Genomic DNA, 19,266 nt, shown 5'->3' with positions numbered 1-19,266 from the left:
TTAGTTACAAATTAATGTTTTACCTCCTAAAATACAGCACTCTAGGTAGTTTTGAGAAAATCTCAAGAGATGGCGCTAGCATGGACATTTTCCCGGATATTGTTAGCTGTGGGTTAAACGTGCCAGTGGCGGATGTTATTGATTTGTTTTGGATGGCGCGAAGTGATGCAAAACAATAATGCTTATCGCGAATTATCGTCACGGAACATAAATGATAACCTAAGTAATTATGTCAAAAAGAGGACTAGCTAGCGGTAGGACAGAATATTTAGAAGTTGGCGAATTTAACTATTCATGGCCTGGAGAAAATGGAACACTTCATGATTTTGGTTCGGTGAATTACACAATGCCATCAGGTAAGGCTTTTGTCATGCACACAATCTGTTTATTAGTAGTAGACTGTAGATAAAAGTTTAACATAAATAATTCCTTTTTTAAAGGACCATGGTACTGGCCGTGGTGTCCGCTATGGAGAGTTCCACAGCACCCGCTTTTTCAGGTGTGTATTCTGTACACTCGTTATATTTCATAACCAAATTTTACTTGTTATGATATTTTAAACTTGCTCTCTTTTTAGCTTTCCAATATGCTATTCGTTGCATCGTACTGCGCTCCGAGTACAAAGAAAGGGCAGCTTTGGATGCACACAATCTTGATTTTCGGTAACAAATACTTTTTTACAAAATCCTAAGTTTGTTGTTTGTAAATTTACCAAAATAATACAGTAGGGTAGGGTAGGAAAGAGTGGCTCAGCTCGAACAGTGGCTCAGTCGCCCCAATATCGTCTCTATCATGTTGAAATTAGGTTAAGTGAGCCACTGTACCCGGCTATTTATTTCCGAGCCACTGTTTCCTACCCTACCCTACCTTCATAACACTTTAACAGGTACATTTAGCCAATCAATACATGTTGACGATTACTGGTTTCCCTTTTAATTTTTTTTTACCTATTGCAGATTTCTCGAAACATTATTTTGCTCAAAAAAAAAAGGCCAGAGGGCCTACCGCGAACACCGAAGTTCGCAAATTGCGGGCCTCTTTCTCTTTTACTCCAATTATGGCGTAATTAGAGTGACAGCCCTAACAGCATTTATATTCACGTCATTATGACGCCCTTATTACGTCATTATGACGTTGCTGACATCACTTTGCTACCTGAGAGAGGCTCGCAATTTGTGAACTTCGGCGTTCGCGGTACGGCCCTCTGAACCGTATTGTGAACTTAAAATAATGCAATTCTCAACCCAATACTCCCTTCTAACAATCAACCATTTTTTCAGCCTTCATGCTCTACTCTATCTGGGCCTGGCACGTTATCTGCTCCCCTGACGCGTTCTCCTGGAACTTTGGCTTCGTGTTCCTGAATCTGGCGCAGGTTGTGTATCTCGTGTATGAGATGCGGCCGGTCAAGTTTGATCCAGAGCTGGAAGAAGTTTATCATACGCTGTTTGAGCCTTTTAAGGTACGCTGTCCCTCTCACGCCTGTAACGTATATTTGGGTTCTAATTTGTCTAATGGGTACAGCACTCCTGACGCGTTCTCCTAGAACTTCGGCTTCGTGTTCCTGAATCTGGCGCAAGTTGTGTATCTCGTGTATGAGATGCGGCCGGTCAAGTTTGATCCAGAGCTGGAAGAAGTTTATCATACGCTGTTTGAGCCTTTTAAGGTACGCTGTCCCTCTCACGCCTGTGACGTATATTTGGGTTCTAATTTGTCTAATGGGTACAGCACTCCTGACGCGTTCTCCTAGAACTTCGGCTTCGTGTTCCTGAATCTGGCGCAGGTTGTGTATCTCGTGTATGAGATGCGGCCGGTCAAGTTTGATCCAGAGCTGGAAGAAGTTTATCATACGCTGTTTGAGCCTTTTAAGGTACGCTGTCCCTCTCACGCCTGTGACGTATATTTGGGTTCTAATTTGTCTAATGGGTACAGCACTCCTGACGCGTTCTCCTGGAACTTCGGTTTCGTGTTCCGAATATGGCGCAAGTCGTGTACGTCGTGTATGAGATGCGGCCGGTCAAGTTTGATCCGGAGCTGGAAGAAGTTTATCATACGCTGTTTGAGCCTTTTAAGGTGAGGATACTCTATGGCGTAGATATAGGTTCTAATTTGTCTGTTGCATGAAAGATTATTAGCTACTATTAAAGAAAATAATTCCCAAAATGTTGTTCAATTAATAACGGTTTTTGGGCGATATAAGTTTATGTAATCTCAAACCAGGAGGAGGCATTAAGTTATCACCCGAGAGTGCATTTCGCTCGCTTGTCCGTGCACGTATTGGCGCGAGCGAAACGCACGGGCGAATGAGAACAAAATGACATCATTTCGATATCAAAGTGTAAGTTTGAATTGGCCTCCAGAAATGCGGCTCCAATATCCTTAACCTTTGCCCCATCAATTTCTCTTACTATATTTCCTCCGATGTATTTTTTCACGGAAATCCAACTATTTACAGCATAAACGTATGCGCTCAATTTGGTAATCGTGTGTATTGTTTCCTAGGTATCTCGACTACAATTCAAGCGAATGGTGTCACCCGACTTTGCCCATGTAATGTCTCTCCATGCGGGGGAGGCCTACGCCATGCAGAACCTTACGAAGACTGACAGACTTGGCTTGTTGTTAGCTGGCAAGGTAGGTTGATTGTACAATTGAAACTAGAGTTAGACTAAGAGAAGTCTGCAGCGATTTGGATGCAAGTGTTACTTTAAACGTCAAAAATTATGAGGTATATAAATAACACTTGCATAGTCTGTGCTGTCAAAATCGTTGCAGAGTTGTCTTGGTCTAAATCTACAGTTCTGTGATTGCGGTTTGACCGAATGGTGTCACCCGACTTGTAATGTCATGTAATGTCTCTCCATGCGGGGGAGGCCTACGCCATGCAGAACCTTACGAAGATTTAGATTTAGATTCATTTATTTCATAATACAGATTACATTATAAATTGCAGGCATGTAAATTTATAAGAATTCATATTATGATCGTCAAAACAAGGATGTCATAAGAATATAATCAATAAAACAATAACTTAAAAATTAAATAATTACAGAATAATAAGATTTCAAAATAATGTGAAGATAGTATCTCCTGTGGTGGATCGTCAAAATACATCATACATCATTCATAAATTAACTAATAAATACACAAAAGACTGACAGACTTGGTTTGTTGTTAGCTGGCAAGGTAGGTAGAAAAGTCGTCGTGACGTCAGATTTTAGGGTTCGTTACTATATGCGTGGTGGTTCCTTAACTAGGTTGATTGTACAATTAAAACTAGAGTGAGACCAAGAGAAGCCTGCAGCGATTTGGATAGCCCATAGGCTGTGCAAGTGTTACTTTAAATGTCAAAAATTATGACGTATATAAATAACACTTGCACCACTACCACCCAAAAACTATAGGACTTAGGTATAAGATAAGATTATAAGATAATATTTATTCATTTAAAACTTATGCTAATTTGATTTTTACAATGATAATTATGCAATTTTTCTTAAATAGGTAGGGGGAAGTCCCCCAACACCTAAGCCTTTTTGAAGAAAATAAAAAAGTATTTGAAGAAATATATCTTTATTTATGAATTAGTCAACAGACTTTAGAATCAAAATAAAATAACACCAATGCAACTTCTACATAAACTAATTCAAAAACATAAAAGTTTAGACTTTTAAATTGGCGTTTGTCAATAAACGAATGTCATCTTGGCTACGGCGCCTTTTTTATACTAATGTAAATGCCTTATAAATATATATGGCACCGTGCGAAGTTAGTGGTGGGGGTAAGTAAAGCGATCGCAGCGCATGAGGTGGTAAAAATAGGCAACTAACGGAAGTTAGCGTCTTTAACATTTCATACAAGTTTTATGACTCGAAATGGAACTTTCATTTACGATTACTCCTGTCATTTAAATTGTATAGTGTAAGGGACCATTGTAATCTGTATGAAATGCTTAATATAACTAACGTATTTAATTTGATAATTATTAATACTATATCCGTATAAATAGCTTTGCAAATACCACATATTATGTAATTTTTTTTGTAGAATTTTTTTAGTAAGCTATCCTTAAAAGACATACACCATCGCAGACTTTTTTGTAGACTAATGAAAGAGGAACAATTCCACCATACATTGTGTTGTGATATGTTGGCCAGCATGATTTTGTAGACTAATGAAAGAGGAACAATTCCACCATACATTGTGTTGTGATATGTTGGCCAGCATGATTTTGTAGACTAATGAAAGAGGAACAATTCCACCATACATTGTGTTGTGATATGTTGGCCAGCGTGATTTTTTTCTGACTTTATTAGCAAATATCGTCATATTTCAACCAATTTACACAAAACCTTAATAAATTATACGCCTTAACCTTCCTCAGGAATCACTCTATTCATAGGTAAAAACCGCATAAAAATCTGTTCAGTAGTTTTCACAAAAAATATTACGTTTTACTTAATTCTCGCTTAATAGTTGTGACAAAATACGAGCCTATAGTTGCAACCGCTGTGGCGCTGTCGTCGTGCACGGTCCCATGCTCCCATGCCTTTTAACGGCACGGGCGTGCCTTCCTCGAAGCTTCTATTCCCTTAACGGAGTAATACTTTTAAATAACGCATCCATTTTGTGATACGTCGTAAATTTGTATTTTACGCTTATGTAGAAACGTGTGGTTGTAAACTTGTAAAGGTGGTTTTTGCACAATGAAGTATTCAATGTTTATTATAATAGTTCAATATTTATGTAAAGAGTGCGCTAAACATACTTTTAAGTATACATATACCAACACTATTCCACAAAAAAATAAAACCTGAAAATTTGCGAAAGTGACGCCATCTAGCGGGGTTTAAGCTTTGGGTAACCTAGTCGAACCACCTTAACGTTATTTAAGTCACCTGCATACAGGTTAAAATTGTAATTTGTAGTTGTCACATTGCTAGGTTTAAGAAATGCTTGGCTGACATCCACTTCTCACCTTGAACGCTGACATCTGCTTCGTTATCTGCCTTTCTGTCGCTCGCATATGCAAGAGTGATAGAGATAACGAAATTTCGATATTCGATTTCCCCGGTAGGCCCTCTAGTCCTACTTTCTACGTCGACCTAATAAAACTTTATTACAAAAGAGGCATCTGTTGTTTGCATAAGTACATCGTGCTCCAATGCGAACATCTGTTCAAGAAACTGTTCGTATTTTCTTCAATAAAAGTTATTTGTTCAATTTTTTCTGCTTCATCGACACATTTGGGACTGTCAATAAATTTTTGTAGCTATCATTTATTTAAACACACCAATTTTAGTAACATTTCAGTATCCAACGCTTACGCTTGATTTAAACAAAAAAACATTTCAAACCCTAATGAAAATAAATATTTTAAAAGACATTCAAACAATCAATAATAAATAAATAAATATTATAGGACATTCAGCCCGGTCGTATGAATCATCGAAAAATTTACCTCCGTCGTTTTGAAGACGGTGTTTTCCCCGTGGTCTCAGAGAGGACTGGCTAAAGTTGACATCACCATGGTATTTGAGTATTCGCGATTAAGTCCCGTTTTAGTAAATAATAATGGCGCTGGAATCTAGATAGTTTGTAAGGCGTTTATTGTTTTTGTCTTAGGTGAACGTGATGAGCGGACATCAGTTCCTCCATCCGATCCTTCCCTGTGAATTTTTGGATTCGCCCGAGTTTGAATCCAGTCGGGCGACTATTGATGAAAAATTTAAGGTAACGTACCTTTTATATTATTATTATTACCTACTTTAGGATCACACGAACCTAGCCGCGGCTTTGCGATCGAAGTTAAGCTCTAATTTTAATACATTTTTGATTGACAAAAATTTCATTTTTGGTACAAGCTTTTATCGCTGACTGTACTTTTCTTTCACAGGTAACTAATTCTAAAAACCCCAAACACAATTAGGTTTTGTTGTTTTATCACAGAGTTCCTATGGTTACCTCCTGTCTCCATCATCAGATCAGCTCGATGGTACCATAATATTGCATTGTCACCCGACTTACATATGTATGCACATTTTCAGCTTCATTGGAAGTCGGGAAGTGGGTAAAATTTAATTTGCAAGATTTGACCCGTACATACATACATAGGTGCATTGCAAGTTTACCAACAAAATAAAACCACTCTTTCGCTTTTATATATTTCAGCAATATTATAATCATTCTGTAAGTCGGAAACCTTTTAAATAACCCCATTGCAGCCTACCACTATTTTCTCAGTTCCTTTCTCATTAATTGATTGATAGCATATATGTATTAATGTCACTTATTTTTACACCGTTTCAATGTTTATTGACCATGTTTCATGGTAGACTTATAATTATTACATTTGCTACACTGTAAAAATTGGAGTGTTTCATTGAAAACAAGCATAAATACACAATGAAACAAAACTTTTTTTTAAAGTATTATAATACAGAAACTGATAAAGATAGGTAGAAACCAAGAATGCCATACGATAGCCAACTAAATTGTTTATCTTCATACAAAATATCACACTCATAACTTTAAAAACACCAGAGATAGGAAGGTTTGGACTTGGTTTGAACTTTTGGTGTTTCAATGTTCGACAACTTACCCTAGACGTTTGACATATCGATTCATTATTTCTTTGAAAAACAATATTGGATACCTAGGTGTCAAACCATTGTCAAACCGACTTTCAAACAGGAGTTAATATGTAGAAATGGAGTATATACCAAAGAAGTCGGTTTCGTTTTACGGAAACATAATTCTAAATAGCCCAACGGCTTGCAACGTTGCAACGCTGAAATTTTATTGCCTAAATGACCGAATTACGTGGTTTGCTCTGTTCACCTTTAGTACAATATGTAGTATAAATGGCCAAAATAGTGTAACATTACGAGATACGAGAATAACTTCCCGATTTGCTGTGACGCAATCACTATTGTGTTGTCGATTAAACATAATAGTAGATGAAAGTTACGTTATGTTGTTATAAATAACGACTTAAGGATGACTCACGTTAGACCGGACCGTGACCGGGCCGGAACTTCCGGCGCTTACTTTTCTATAACATGACAAGTGATCACGTGATGCTTTCCATAGAAAACGAAGCGCCGGAAGCTCCGGCCCGATCACGGCCCGGTCTAACGTGAGTCATCCTTTAAGCGTTAAGTCTTATGCGTCTTATGTATTTACAAGCGCCCCGCCCTGGCTTCGCACGGATGCAATACATGTAAACCTTCCTCTTGAATAACTCTATCTATGTAAAAAAAACCGCATCAAAATCCGTTGCGTCGTTTCAAAGATCTAAGCATACATAAGGACAGACAGACATCCAGACAGCAGGAAGCGACTTTGTTTTATTATATATACTATGTAGTGATAGTGAAGAGAAGTGTTCAATAAAACATAGAAAAAAATCATGAAAACAAATGCAAAAACTCGTACCTACCACTTGTTTTGTATTTCCTGCCTTTATTCATTATTTTTTTAATGCGAACTTTAGAAACCAGCTTATATTTTACGATCTATGATCCATTCACTATATAAGAAAACTGCAAAGTACTAAATCGTATAAAACATTTATTTCTCGCCACTCAAACTCGCTGGGAGAGAAGTTTCATACAAAATTCAAATAGTGCCTCTCTTGGAGAACATAGGCAAAATAATACTAGAGACAAGTATATAAAGAAGACGTGCAGCCTCTACATTAAACCAAGAACCGATAATATTTCCTTAATAGAGCTTAAGATGTCGCTATGTAACACTTAATTTTTTTTAAAGATTAGTAAAACTCTTTATTTCCTACATATAAGATATATACAGTGGTACTACGTAAACGAAATTAATAACTAGCTTAAGTCTAAAATAGGCCCTTGAGGCATTGTACCAAGGATGCTGGCGGCATTTCCTCACTGTATCGCAAATCGCAATGCTGATACGTTGTGAAGGCCATGATCTGCCACTTCGTACTTCTATTACAAATTGTTTTTTTTTTTGTATTAAGTATTCCGTGTAATTCGAAATACATTTTAACCTTTAATATGTTCTCACTACTGAGGTGAAAAATTATGTGTGCAACACGAGAGCAAAGTTATTTTACATCTCGTGTTTTTGAGTCCCTCGCTACGCTCAAAATTCTAACTTAGAATCACTCGCTTCGCTCGTGATTCAATTATAGCATCTTTCGCTTTCTCAGAACTCTAAATAAACACTCGCAAGAAAAACCAACTTTCCTCTCTTGTTGCACAAATAAATATTGTCTATGGTAGAGGGTAAGTAACGGGTGGGGATGACGGTTTAAACTCAAGATGTTACTACCGACAGCTGGCCCGTGCGGTACCCATTTGGCATTATTAATAAGTTTGGGTAGTCCAGGACGCCGAGAGACCTATGTGAATTAAAGACTGAATATTCAAAATTTTTCTAACATTCAAGATATAGTTGTAGGTAAGTTCTAATGTGCCTCCAAATACTTTTGTAAATAAGTAGTCGCATATTATGAGTCCCCGGCAAGTTCGGCCGAATTGCACCTTCCCATACAAACGTAGTTCCGCTCTCATTTTAAAACGACTAGCTAGATTGCTCTGAAACTTTGTACTTACAATAGGATAAGGTATATCTATGTCTATAATTAGTTTATGTAGCTTCAGATTTTCATACAAAACTTGTTTTTGCTCTATTTCGATTGTTTTATAAACTGGAGCTATATAAACTAATTCCAGACCTAGATATACCCCATGTCATTGTATTTGCAAAGTTTCATTACAATCCAACACGTAATTTTAAAATGAGAGCGGAACTACGTTTGTATGGGAAGGTGCAATTCGGCCGAGCTTGCCGGGGACTCTTAAAATTTCAGACTTGTAGTTTTATGAATAAGGTACTCGTAATGCGTCAATAGCGTCTAATAACCGGTTACGGTTCATCACACTGACACACTGATGACGTTAATATTCCCGGCGCCCGCATCTCCGTAAAGCATGTGACCTATATAACTACCCGAAGGGGTTCCGAAGGTCGCTGTACTGTTGTTTGTTCCGGCAATTATTTTAGTATGATAAATGAAATGAAAATGAACATAAAATAAAAACCGAAAATAAAACGAAAATAAAACGAAAATTAAACGAAAATTAAACGAAAATGAAATGAAAATTAAACGAAAATGAAACTAAAATAAAACGAAAATAAAATTTAGTCTTATGGCGTTATTCGTAAACGCGCTCCAAGCCCCAGTTACATATTAATCGTTTGTCTTAAACTGTCATTTTGACTTATGTATTTGTTAGACAGTTATAAAACATAATTTAACTAATTGAGGCTTGTTAAGTCGTCGTCGCCGACAGGCTGGACGGTCCATTTATGGGACACTGGTTGTCATTTCATGCACCAGTGTCCCATAACTGGGCTAAATGACGTAAGTAGGTACATACTTAGTTAAGTAATATTTTATAAGTAATCATTGATGACATGATGACATTCTTTTTGTATTGTATTTTAATTTTACTTTTATTATTATTTCACTATGCCATTGTGGCGTCATGTATTTGTATTATGGGCTAGACTGAAATAAACGATATATTACTTTATTTTTTATTTATTAAAGTTTTATGAAAAAGGGGGTAATGCGTAATGCGTCAATAGCGTCTATCACGGTTCATCACACTGATTACGTCATTATTCCCGGCGCCCGCAGCTCCGTATAGCTGTGACCTATACATATAAATATAACTACCCGAAGGAAGGGGTTTCAAAGGTCGCTTTACTGTTTGCTCAGGCAATTATTTGGTTCGATCGATGATCACTGTAAGAGCAATTTGGCGTAGTTACAGTCTGGCAAAAAAGAGTAGAAATTAAAAAGTGGCAACACTGTACCGTCGTCCCTTTCAAATCAATCTAAGAAAAACGGGACGACACTACACATTTTTTAAAAGCGTTTTTTTATCAAGCGATTTTAGTATCGTGAATGAAATCGTGTTTTGCGCGCATGTTATATTGTACAACAATTTAATATATTTAAATAATAATTATAATAACATCAATAAATTGCTCTGATAATTATCTTATGATTTGTAAGACTATTCAAACGTGCTTGTTGCTATTAGGCCTACTTGAATAAAGAATATTTTGAATCTTGAATATTTTTATTTAACAATTTTTTAGATGTATAAAAAAATAGCCACAACCGAACACAGAACCTCCTCCTTCTTGGAAAGCAAGACTGTTAATAAAAATATCTGCGTCATTAATCCAAAAACATATTTACATAGTTCAATCAAAATACCGTTAGCTAAAATAATTAATCACCCCATGGCACTCGGTAAAAACAAAACTAACGACCCGTGAAATAAAGCGTACTGAGCAAATAAAACCGGTAACAAACATTTTCTGTCAAAAACCATTATTATTTTCATATCTCTTTCGATAAAAAAGCGGTGAATGATTTCGGATTTCGACATACAGTCGCCATCAGATATATCGGAGCGGCCAAGGCGCTCACAAATATCTGAACACGCCTCTATTGTCAAGGCGTTAGAGTGCGTGTTCAGATATTGTGAACACCTCGGCCGCTCCGATATATTTGATGGCGACTGTACAACCGTAAATTGCAAGTGAATACTTTCTCACTCCTTATGGATTGGATGAACCGATGAAGGTATCGTAAAAACTAGTGCGTGCACCATTCTTAGGATTATGTTGCTAAAGCGGACCGAATAGGGGTTGCTTTAGAATGCATTTGAAGGGTACACGGAAAGAACATGTCTAGTCACTTAAGTAACATTTCGAGTAATCGCGGTTTTAAAATTTGGGACCATGTCAAAATGTATGGTAATTCCGTGACCAGGTCTTTTTTAACTAAAAAAAAGTTGTGTTACATATATTATACAGTGGTAGCAAAAGATATAACTAATAGTTCATTAAGAACTCTACATTTTTAAATGAAAATATCATTTTCCGAAAAACTAAGTTATTAACATCATTATAGGAATGTTACATTTATAATAATGGCGGGACGACTTAAGATTCTTAAGTCGTCCCGCCATTAACATTCTTAAGTTAAGAATGACACACGTTAGACCGGGCCGTCCGGGCTGGAGCTTCCGGCGCTTCGTTTTGTATGGAAAACATCACGTGATCACCTGTCTAGTCATAGAAAAGTAAGCCCCGGAAGCTCCGGCCCGGACACGGCCCGGTCTAACGTGAGTCATCCTTTAGACACCTTCATCAGTAACTGGCCGGAAAAAGCACAACAGCCTTACAGCAGTGGGAGTTGTGGAGATCAAGGGGAGAGGCATTTGCCCAGCAGTGGGACATTTTAACGGGCTATTAATAATAATAATGTAATGTAATGTAACGTTTATTTCAGACAAATAGTCCATATTATATAATATATAACAAAATTACAAACATAATAAAAAAAATCACAAATTCATTAAAAAACACACTATTTAAGTCAAATAAATTAAATTAACACTTAAATCATAATAAAAACAAAATTGAAATTATTCAAAATTTCAAAATTCATATTAAATATTAGGTACAAATTAAAAAAAATTAAATTAAATTATTTAAAGTAGTTATGTCAAGATTATAATATTTAAGCATATCCAGCACCGGTATCATGGTCGCGTTTTTGTCACTTGTCACATCATGCGTCACTTTCGCACCGTACTTGTTAGAGCGTGACAGGTATGGTGACAAATGATAGACAGCCGTCCATCTTGGCCCCACTGATAAAGATAATCTGAAATTTATGGTGCCACTTGCACAATCTATCATTTAAAAAAAAACTTGTCTCGTTTGGTGTCTATCATTTTAAAGTGCACTAAGGTCGGCCCGACCCACGTTTTTTATATTGATACAAGTTGGCAAAAAGTATCCACTTCAAAATATTCCTTAGAAGTTAATCCGTTGTATGTATTTTGTAAATGAGTAGGTCCGTTGTCGGACTTGTCGGGCATATCCTAGGCATCCATTTCTCATTTCACGATCGGTTTACTACGCCGTAAGTCACTTCGCAATTTGGCATTACCTACCCTCGTTGATAACCTCCCATAGACTTTGTATTTCATATGACTAGCGGTAGCAGAGTCCGTCTAAGCTAACTTTGCACTGATTTGAATAGAACACAGTGAGGATGTGTCAAAGGTCATATTCTCATAGAAAATTTTACATTAACAATGACATTGCCTCACTTTATCATTGTAATGCCATGCGGAGTTAACTTGGTCCGACACTAGCGGTCGTCACATATTGGTTCTCTTTTACTTGTAAAATAGTAGGCAGCGAGCGGCACACAGTACCTACTCTACATTATATAAACGAAAAAAAAAAAATTTTTTTAATGGATTTGTCGCGTACAATGAGTGTAAAATATACCCCGACGTTTCGAACCCTTTACAGCGTTCGTGGTCAACGGGAAACTAGGAAAAAATCTGAATTCATCTCTGTCAAAATTACAATGTGCAATTACTTACATACAAAAATAAATAATAAAAATATTTAGTGCTTAACTCAGTTGTTATTGAATGATTATGATTTAAAGTGTTAGCATGAGATAATTTCAAAAATTCGGAAAAGCCTCTATATAAATGTTGCTGGATTAGATTAGTAATCTAGTAAACTGCAACTTGTCACTTTACAAAAACGTCCCCAATCCTTAAAGTGTTTGCCGCTCGTATGTGGAGGTCTTTTCATGGCTGAGGCGTAATACCATAGTATGGAAGAACCGATCTGTCGTCTCGTAAATGATTACGGAACCATTTTTGCGTTGTCTAATGTAAGTGATCTATGGTTACCCCTTTCCGCTGACCTAATTGCTGTCTGATACGGGCGAATAACAGACGAGAAGGCTGTAAAGCAGAAAATCGGGTTAAATATCGACTAGAAAAAACTTACATTGTGTTTAATGTTTGAAACTTTTTCACCTTCAGCAGGTGTATGGTCGCGCTTATCGCGTTTTTCTCTTTCTAACGCGAGATGTGAGAAAGTGATGGTTGCTGTATCATGTAATGTCACGCGCGATTAGCAATGTGAATTCCCATGGGAATCCCACCATCCACCAATATTTCAATCTGATTGTAATCCATGTATAACCATAGATAAAATAAAACTTATCGGATATTTAAATACTTGTCGCATTTCGCGCGTTTTCTCGAGTAACTTTTAGAGAGTCGGCAACGCACATTTGACCATTCTTGGAGTTCCATGCGCTGGCTGTTAACTATTTTGCCACTTCACTGGTAAATTCGAGTAGTTCAGGATATAATAAGTTAGGGTTTACATTGAATATCCTAACTACAAAATAGAAGAATTTATCTAAAAATATGTTTTCTTTATCCAGGTATCCATCGTAGCCGCATCCTCTTGCCGCTACGTGTACTGGCAACGCAGCTCCTTAGAATACCTCTTCGTAAAAGAGCCATACTTGGCTTCCGTCATAACAACCCTTATAGCTCGGGATATAACAACTAAGTTATACGCGATGAATAATAAAATCGTGACAGATAGGGGCTCGCATCTGGATATAAGGTTGCCGAGTATATCCCATGCTTTGGCTAGAAGTCCTAGAAGGTTTAAAGCGGTAAATCGGCCGCCTCCGCCGACCACAGTTCAACCAGTGCCACCGGAGAAACGACCACGTAAGTTATTTAGTTGTGTGATTCAATAAAATTCTGATGGACAGTTGAGTACATAGACTTGTCTAGTACAACTCACGTTTTTCCTAAGTACACGAAGGTTGAGAGCGGTTTAGCGACCGCCTCCGCCAACCACGATTATTAACCAAGCTAGATAAAATTGTGATGGATAGGGACATTGGATATACACTTATACAGTTGCCGAGTATATACTATGCTTTGGCTCTAGCCTAAGGAGGTTTAAAGCGGTGAATCGACCTCTTCCGCCGACAAAGGTTCAACCAGTACCACCGGAGAAACGACCAAGTAAGTTCTTACTTCTTCCCTCCCTTTCTGCTTAGCCCTAGAAAAGCGAAGCTAAGGGCTTTTCTTGACAATAAATTGTTACTGATCTTCACAATGGATGTACTTACTACGCTATACGCGATGAATAAAATCATTTGTTGTAAATTGTGGGTCGAAGTTCAAAATAACCGTAGAGAATTCTGCGCGTGTCGGAGGCCAAAGATCCTCTTCGGGTCGTATATCTGGTTGCGGAGATCACGCCTTGGCTAAAAGTCCAAGGAGGTTGAGAGCGGTGAATCGACCTCCGCCACCAACCAGTTCAGCCAGTGCCACCCAGTGAAAAGACCAAGTAAGTTTTTTCTAGTTGTGTTGCTATATAATTATTGTGACTGGCAGGGAAGGGTCTACTCTATACAAGATTGCTGAGTAAAATACAAGTAGGAGTTCAACCAGAAGGTAACAACGGAGAAAGGACCAAGTTTTTTAATTGTACTAGTGCGCGTCTCTACGAGGCGAGGCCGAAGGCTGGCGGGAAATTAGTTTTTTTTTTCTTTTATACTACGTCGGTGGCAAACAAGCATACGGCCCGCCTGATGTTAAGCAGTCTCCGTAGCCTATGTACGCCTGCAACTCCAGAGGAGTTACATGCGCGTTGCCGACCCTAACACTCCTCTCCCTCGAGCTCTGGCAACCTTACTCACCGGCAGGAACACAACACTATTAGTAGGGTCTAGTGTTATTTGGCTGCGGTTTTCTGTAAGGTGGAGGTACCTCCCCAGTTGGGCTCTGCTCTAGATCTGGAATGACATCCGCTGTCCTGTGCCCTACCACACAAAGCGAGATGTCATTCACAGTGCCCATACCTCTCTTTTGGACGTAGTTTAAGGACATACCTGGGTCCATATGGACCATTAAACCAAAAGTGTCACTGTACTTTGCAGATCAAACTACATACAAATGACAATGTAAATAGGTATTTCAACGATAATGCACATTCGAATTGAACCGAGCTAACCATCGTAATAGCTTCGTTTTATACTGTATAGGTTCAGTAGGTACATTCTCGAGCTGAGGAAGCGGGATGTAGGGGCAAGCGGGGTTACTCTATAACTTCTCGGAGTTATAGTAAAGACTAGTATATTAGCATAACTCACCTGAATAAAGTTACCCCTAGACGCTCGTGGAAACACGAACCAACAATACAGTTGTACTGTAAGTTCTAAAAGGCGGTAAATATCCATCGGCCACGGTCCAACCATGCCACCGTAGAAACCAATTTATTTACCAAGTTCGCGCCATCGTAAATCACAACTTGAATATGCAACGGGACGTTTCCGCTGCGAGGCCATTTTCGCAGAAGTTTGTATTTTGGTTCCATGTTCTAGTTTGATTGCATTAATTGCAGTTTTATTACAGAATCCGGCGCACTATAAAACAGGCGTTAACAATAGTAATCTTGAGAAACCTTTGCAATTTGTAATAGATGTTTATTTTGTAGATAATATGGGTCACTTAGATTTATAAACCAAAGTTGGCACAAATACATCAAACATTTATTCAGCAAATAGGCCACAGGGGCACTTTTACATGTCAATTTTTACAATCAATAAAATTAACCCAATATTACAAAAAAAAAACAATTAAATAAATGACAAATTACACAAAAAAGCTAATAAAAAAATATACTAAACAACAGAAGTACTAACATTGTTTACAGATGTAAAAGTCTCTAGGTGTCAGAGATAAAATGTATATAATAATAAAAAAGATCATCAAATTATCCAGAGATGTAAAGGGTCTCCAAGACTTGAATTGTTATATAATTAATAAAAAGACAAGATATTAAATCAGACAAACGGACAAGAACCGAATGAAGTGCCTCACGTTAATGCCACTCAAAAGTAAAGTTACATAGGTAAAATGAAGCCCGTGTAAACTTATACAGTAATGCCAAAAATATATCAACTTCGAATTTTACGGCAAACCTTTTTAGGGTTCCATAGTCAACTAGGAACCCTAAAGGTTTGCCGTGATATAATTTTGGCCGGTCCTGTAAGAGATGATTTATCAAAAGTACTTAACTGAGTATCATTTCCGATTCAGGCCACAAGATGGCAGACCCTCCAACGCGCACGATCCCCATAATAACCCAAAAACTAAGTAGGTTAACGTCACCTTTTTATCATCCTGTCTCTCCCCCAGCCTGCTGGATCCGCAACGACCGCGCCGACACCCGGCGCGACGGCTCCGAGTACTCCGGCGACGAAGAACTAATGCCCCTAGCAGAGCACGAAGCCCCCGCGGCCTCATCTGACGACCTGTCAGTCGCTGAAAGCTGTCCAGACACTTCTTCGAAGTACCATAGTTGTGAGGCTGTGGAAACTGATGACGAATTGAGACACTAGTCTTCCTTTTCTGTAGTCATTAATTTATCTGCTACTCTTACTGTCTCTAGCGGAACTCGAAGCCCCGCGGCATCATCAGATGACCTCTCTGTTGAAGAATTCTGTCTAGACACTTCCTCGAAGTAGGTACCATAGTTGTGAAGCTGTGAAAACTGATAATGAATTGAGACACTAAGTCTTCCTTGTCTGGTTTTATTTTCTTGTAAATCCTTCTTTAGTCATTAGTTTCTCTGCTATTGTTATACTGATGTTTCTAGACAGTCAAGACTTTTCAGTCAACTATAACAGTTAGACACTAGACTTCCTTTGGGTGTGCTTCCACTTGTTAACTCTACCTATTCCTTTCTTTAGTCATTTATAGGTAAATTATTTCCCTGTTACTGTTACTGATGATTGAGACACTAGTCTTCCTTTCATTTACCTACTTTTTTGAATGTTGAGCTTGCCTTTTTTGTACTTTATTTGGTCTTATTGAGAGTCACCATTATATTTAATATCTAGTAATTTATATCACAGCCTGTATCCAGGTAACGACACAGTTTGCTTCCAACTTCATTGATTACTTCCAGATAAATGTTACAAACATAAGCTTACAATAAACAATAACAACATCTTGCAAGTTTTCAAATTCTTATTTGTTTCAATTAAAATAGTTTCGGACTATGCATTGCCGGAAGCGCGGAGTTACGATGGCGCTACGCCAAAACTTAACGCAGTAAATTCCTGGGTCTGAATCCCCAGTTAACAAGCGTGGCCGAGCGTTCATTGAGTAGAACCATTTTAGCGTGATCCCCAATGACTGTACTTGGAAACAGTTGCTCGAATGATATTTGACTAATATCACTAGTGTGTTGTGATAAGCTTTCGATACGACAGGTTCGTGTTGGACTAATGATATTCGTTTAGACATGAGCTTTGGTAGGAACTTGACTCAATTAACGAGACTGCGCTAAAAAAAGGTAGGTACTTCAGTCTTTTAAGTCTTAGGTGAATTGATTTTTTTTGGACATTTGAATAAGAGTAATGAATAAAATCATTGCTACTGAAACTGCCTTGCCTTCTTCGATTATGAAAAAACAATATGCCTTGGTTTTGTTGCATTAATCTCTAGTCTTCTTTAGACAGTACTCGAGTTTCTCCATAAGTATAACAATCATTTAAGAAATAATGACTGGGGTCTGAAAAACCGAGTTGAGACCTAATGTCTTGATTAAATAAGCTAGTATTCGCTTGAAATAACATCTATTCTGTATTGTCATCTAATACCGAATCTAAGCGTACCTAATTTTAACTCGCTTGGACATAAATTAATTAGAATTCTTGCAAAAGGTAAAGTTAGGACAAGGATTTTGAACTTCCTTGAGAAAAACAGTTACGCTACCCTATCCTTTGCGATCGATGGTAAAACACTCCTTTCGCACCCCCTATTGTAGTGCCCTATGCTTTCCTATCTTAGGGACATGTCTCACTAAAAGACTTATTTTAAGTGTAAGAAATGAATCTGGATTCTTAAAAATAAATAAATGAATTTAAATTACGATTTGTGTTGTTTATTTATGAACTCCTTAAGAAGCCTTTTATATTTAGCTCATGCTTGATATATTAATAGACGGAAAGAGGATAAAAGGTTCGCCTAAAAGGAAAGCCCCAGCGGAAATATATTGTAGCGAAAATGATTGATAGAGCAATCAACAGTGGATTAATACCGCGCATTTACCTAATTGTAATACGTACGTGGGTTCATCGAATGTAAAGACCATCGCTCAGTGCTAAAAGTATTGATATCCGACATCCATGATATTCATGATAAAACATTTTCAGTTAGTATTTGAAGTTTGTTACAATTCAAAACAAATGAATGATCAACATCATCACGCATCAAGTACACGGTGTTTTTTTAAAGTCCGTTAATTTCAAGGGTGCATTCTCGAGCTTAAATTAAATAACTTTCTCAAATAAACCGGTATTTTGATTCACTGCATTTTGGAGATAATCAATGATTAATTCTTGAGAGTACACACTTGCCTTAGGGCATGTTTAGGTTTACCTACATATTGATTAGTGTTTAGTATGAGTTTATTTATACATTTGCTACTAAACGCAACTACTATCTCGGACGATCGATATTCGAAATGTCATGGATTTAATTACTTTTTACAAAAAAATATTTTTCCTTAAATGTACCCGAAGTTAAAAAAACACTAGGTACAGTCGAAGGCGAAAATATTGATCCAGACAAATGGCAAAAAAATATGCGAACACGATTTTATTGTCTAAGGTGCAGAGCGTACACATATTTTTTAAACTTTGCGAATGTATATATATTTTTGCCCTTGACTGTACATAGCACTATCAGTCTTTATAAGTAGTTTGACGTGAAAGTTCTTTCAGTTCGGTTGTAGGCGGACACTTTATAACAAACCCCAACCACATGCAAGAACATGTCGCCTCGGGGAGAGCTATATGTCTGCAACTATATTACTTACATGCAAGACTATTTTTACGTACTAACTCGTGTGAGAGTTGTGGAAGCCATGATGGTGATGGTAATGATTCACATATAGTCACTTATGTTGATTGAGTTGATACGATAATGAAAATGAGTTCAATTATTCACCTACTGAATTTTACCTATACGTAATACAGATAATAAACAAACCAAATTAATTACTTGTGCAAATTAATGATACATACAATTATTCATATAACTATAAAAGGTACGAGTACATTACACACCTGAATACAGAAAACAATATAATCAGTACTCATAGCAACCCAGGTAGCGGTAAACACCAAGCGCTCTTATCGCTAATTAAGGTAGCGGAAATACATTTATGTCATGGCAGTAGGTGAATAATTAGCAGTGCGATTTAAGCTGTGAATTGATGGCACCCATCGGTGGAACAGCTGGACCCATCTATAATAAACAAAAAAGTTCATTCGTCGTT

The 19,266-nt window shown here is 37.5% G+C and overlaps 1 protein-coding gene across 1 annotated transcript; it reads left to right on the top strand.

Moving 5' to 3' along the window:
* Positions 1 to 59: 59 nt before the first annotated feature.
* LOC134742889 (popeye domain-containing protein 3-like) lies at positions 60 to 17,678 on the top strand. The gene is made up of 8 exons (XM_063676078.1): positions 60 to 356; positions 441 to 499; positions 578 to 662; positions 1,281 to 1,462; positions 2,503 to 2,634; positions 5,626 to 5,733; positions 13,334 to 13,631; positions 16,116 to 17,678. The coding sequence occupies exons 1-8, from the start codon at positions 230 to 232 to the stop codon at positions 16,316 to 16,318; spliced, it is 1,194 nt and encodes a 397-aa protein (XP_063532148.1). The 5' UTR covers positions 60 to 229; the 3' UTR covers positions 16,319 to 17,678.
* The last annotated feature ends 1,588 nt before the right edge of the window (positions 17,679 to 19,266 follow it).

Source organism: Cydia strobilella, chromosome 7 (assembly GCF_947568885.1).
Source record: "Cydia strobilella chromosome 7, ilCydStro3.1, whole genome shotgun sequence".
Taxonomy (NCBI): domain Eukaryota; kingdom Metazoa; phylum Arthropoda; class Insecta; order Lepidoptera; family Tortricidae; genus Cydia; species Cydia strobilella.
The sequence above is the reverse complement of the archived record's forward strand: the minus strand, read 5'-3'. Positions and strand labels throughout refer to the sequence as shown.

Bases quoted from the DNA above. Each gene is read 5' to 3' on its own strand.
- LOC134742889 (XM_063676078.1), top strand. From the start codon at position 230: ATGTCAAAAAGAGGACTAGCTAGCGGTAGGACAGAATATTTAGAAGTT. The intron at 500-577 runs GTGTGTATTCTG...CTCTCTTTTTAG, and splicing joins CACAGCACCCGCTTTTTCAG to CTTTCCAATATGCTATTCGT. The intron at 663-1,280 runs GTAACAAATACT...CCATTTTTTCAG, and splicing joins GCACACAATCTTGATTTTCG to CCTTCATGCTCTACTCTATC.